General features: G+C 32.4%; 1 protein-coding gene across 1 annotated transcript in view; it reads right to left on the bottom strand.

The window, feature by feature from the left end:
• LOC106874758 (uncharacterized) overlaps positions 1 to 4289 on the bottom strand; it is a gene marked incomplete at its 3' end in the record, with an annotated part of 317509 nt that overhangs the window by 16109 nt on the left and 297111 nt on the right. Inside the window, exons 8-9 of the mRNA XM_052975193.1 lie at positions 3224 to 3385; positions 1 to 294 (exon numbers count right to left, since the gene is read on the bottom strand). Of these exons, the coding sequence (XP_052831153.1) occupies positions 1 to 294; positions 3224 to 3385 (456 nt within the window). The remainder of the gene's footprint in view (positions 295 to 3223; positions 3386 to 4289) is intronic.

Raw genomic sequence — 4289 nt, forward strand, 5'->3', positions numbered from 1 at the left:
GGTTTTCATTTTTGTATATTCACCATCTTCAGCTTGAGCAGCTGGTGGAGTTTCAACTGCTTCTTGCTGTTCTTTGATACTTTCTTTTACATCAGTCTTTTCTTCAGTGTCAGCCACAACGGAATGTTCTTCATCTACTTCAGTTTTCTTCTTCTTGTAGCCACGAAAGCCAGATTGTATTTTGAGAGCAGCTGCTTCAACTTCAGGATCATTTAAGTCAATGTCAATTTCTTGTTCTTTTGAACTTTCCTTATTTGACACTTGAGTGACATTTGGGGAAACTGGTGAGGTATCCTAAAAGGTTAGTAGAGAATAAATATAATGTAAAAACAAGCAGTCTCATAAGCATATGACAACCAAAAGTCTGTAATCTACATTATCAAGAATGTTATTAACTCAACAGTGATTAGTACAAATGCAATGAAATAACAGTTTGTAAATCCAAAACTCAAAATTCAACAAAAGGAAAAATTAACATTTTAAGAAATCAACATTCATCCCATATGTTTATCTTAGAGAGATAAACATAGAAATTCTTAACGGATGACTACATAAAATGTATGGTTTTGAAACATGATTGAAGGACCAGTAATCACCAAGTATCTGTTGCTTTGAACATTGCAAGATATTATAAGATTATTTGAGGATTAAGTCAAAGAACTGTTACCCAAATAAACTTCCGAGAAATAATTAGCAAAAGGTGTTTTAAGAATTCCACAAAAAAAAATAATAATAATTTCAAGACTTGGGAGAATTTTAGTTCATGACAGCATGCACAATGAAGGAATTGTCAAATTAATTAGCTTAGTTTCTGATACTTTAGTCTATAATGATGACAACATAATCATTATCAAGACTACTTTCCTGCATGCAAAGGCTGATAATTAAGTTTTATCCACTTAGTCTTGATAGTTGCTAAAACCTAATCTTAACATACTACTAGAAAAAACAAAATGTATAAATAAACGTGATATTCTTGAATAAAATAACAAATTTTTAGAATCCTAAAAAGCAGCTGAAAGATCTGCAACTTTATAGGGGATTTTAAAGAACTTTTAAATCTGTTTAAAGAATTGGTGTTCTTTGTACAACAGTACAGTTGCTGACTCTGGGAAAATGATCGATGAGAAAGATGAGGATATTTAAGCAGCAACTGCTGATTTAATTGTTAAAGTCTTAGACTACTGACTTGATAGACCAAGAGATCAAATTAGGCTATAAATACATTACTCTCCCTGCATCACTTCAAAGAGGTGCACTGCTCATCATATCTTATCCCTTCATAGGCTACAAAAGAGGGATAACTAAATAAGTAGAGTTAATTTTTAACTTGAATTACTATAGCTAAAGATGGTAGGAGGGAGATGGGAATCTTGTGGAGGAAAGTGTGTGTTGAAATGGATTGGATAAAATGTTTGGTGCAAAATCATTGAGGTTGAGTTTGAAAGGACAGGAGAAAGGTGCATCAAATTAGATCTAAGTGGAGATGATATTAGCAATCACAGAACAATAAAGGTCAATGTAGTGGTGGTAGAAAAGAGCACAAGAAAGGATACAGCTAGAAAGAAGATCCATCCTTACATTAGTAAGGGTGACTTAGTTTTCCTTAAGATAAATGCTTCCTAAAATGTGTCAGTATGGAACTCAATCAACCTAGATATGTGAACAATACTTTAGTGTAATATTATTATTATTATTATTGCTGCTGTTGTTTACATTATTGTTGCTCTGTTTTATACAAGCTGCTCCAAGTCTCACCCAGAAACTTCAAGTAACAGCAAGTTAAATGTTTTACTATGAGTGTTATTCATGATTGGAAATGATATATTGTACGAGAAGGAAACCAGAATCGGAAAACTAAATTCTGTTATAACCATCATCATTATTATCAGGGTGGTGGATAGGCAGAATTGTAAGAGCATCAAGCAAAATACCTTACAGTATTTCTTCCAGCTCTGAGTTTAAATAATACAGAGGTCAACTTTGCATTTTATCCTTCTAGGAGTTGATAAAATAAAGTACCAGTCAAGTACTGGGATTGATGGCACTAACTATCCTCCTCTCCTCAAAACTGCTGGTCTTCTACTAGAAATCATTATTAAGGCAGCAAGCTGGCAGAATCATTAGCATGTCAAACAAAATGATTAGCAGCGTTTTCTCCATCTTTACATTCTAAGAACAAATGCTGTCAAGATTGACTTTGATTTTCATCCTTTTGCGGGGCCAATAAGATAAGTACCAGTCAAGTAATCCCCCATAATAGTAGAAAGGATTATCATTATTATTAAGGCGATGAACTGGCAGAATCATTAGCATGCCAGACAAAAATGCTTAGTGGCGTTTCATGTCTTTATGTTCTGAGTTCAAATTCTACTAGGATCAACTTTATCTTTCATACTTTCAGGGTCAATGAAATAAGTACCAGTTGAGTACTGGAGATGATGTTATCAAATAATGGTTTCTCAAATTAACAAAATGCTATAAAGGATTATAATCAACTGAATTGGCACTTGTATGTACGAGATACTTATTTTAATAACCCAAAGTAGATAAAATGTAAATTGATCCCAGCAAAATTTCACTTATTATTTTGAGGTACAAAACTGAATTCTGTAAGGTATTTAATCCGGTGCTCCATCATTTTTTTACAATTCCACCACTCTCAAATGGTAACTAGAGATTATATTGATTTCTGTCTAAAAATTATTTTAAACGAAGATGTACTGTTCATAATCAAATATACCACAATGTTACAATTTTATTTATTTCACTGAAACTAGAGAGATGAGGGAAAAAAACAAAAACAACACCCCACCCTCAAAATCTGAAGTTGGTTCCATTGGGAATTGAAATGAGAAACTCGAACCTCTCATCTGCCTGTACAATGATTAGGCTACTTCCATCATCTGATAACTAGAACGTGCAGTACTTACAGTTTTCAGTTTTGTTACTTCCATACTTTTCTCTTAACAATAGATTTCTATAGCTTAGATTGTTCACAGTTTTTTAGCAACATATACTGCCAAGAATATGAATAGGTTCCAATCCATCAAAGGATGATATTATCAACATGAAGATAAGTGAGAGCAAACTTGTGAGAATGACAAGAATATTCGATTCAGAAGGATAAATCTGTTGACTTAGGACATCTTTCCTTTAAATAGATTCAATTAAAATAAGAATTTTAAAAAAACAAAATTTTAATTGGCTGGTCTAATCCTACCTTTTTCAATTCTTTCACATGTTGCCTAGCTATATGACCACGAAAGCTAGCTTGAATTTTGGTAGCTGCAGCAATGGTCTCTGGGTCAGTTAGATCAATGTCAATATTTGTACTGTTATCAATAACTTGTAAGACATGCCTGCTTTCAGGTGTTTCATTAAGCTATAGGCAACATAAATAAGCATGCAATTAGTCATAGTAATGTGTTTATGAAGCTAATACCAGATGGTGACACCAAATTGTCAGAACATTTTGGAAGAAAATTAAAGATTATCATATACATACACACATATACATGTCTATATAGACATATACACACACACAGACACACATATGTACATACATACATACATACATATATATATATATATATATATATATATATATATATATATATATATATATATATATGTATGTATGTATGTTATACACACACACATCTATATGAATACACATACATAAACACACACTCTCTCTCTCTCTCTCACACACACAATATATATATATGCTTGCTGCTTCGCAACCACATAGTCTTAGAATAAGTCCCTTTTACAACATTTTAGGCAAGTGTTTTCCATAGCTTTGGCTAATTAATATCTTAGGAGTGAATTTGATAGATAGACACTGTGCAGTGGCCCATCATATATACATGTATATATGTGTGCATTTCTGTATACACACACACACACTGTGAATTCTCCCTATATATATACATATATACATATATACACATATATATACACATCATATAGACATATATATGCATATACATACAGATATACATGTATATAGACATATATATGTATACACCACTCACACACACATGCACAAACATATGAAATGCAGTACCAGTACTCAGCTGGTACTTTTACAGCTGAGTAGACTGGAGTAATGTGAATTGAAATGCCTTGTTGAAGGACACGTCATGCCATCTGTGTAATGGATTGAATGCACTACCATATGATCATGAAACGAAAACTGAAACTACCAGGCCACATGCCTTCACACAAACATTTATATACATGCATGAATATATATATATTTATATACTTATATACATGTATAA

This window comes from Octopus bimaculoides, chromosome 20 (assembly GCF_001194135.2).
Source record: "Octopus bimaculoides isolate UCB-OBI-ISO-001 chromosome 20, ASM119413v2, whole genome shotgun sequence".
Lineage (NCBI taxonomy): Eukaryota > Metazoa > Mollusca > Cephalopoda > Octopoda > Octopodidae > Octopus > Octopus bimaculoides.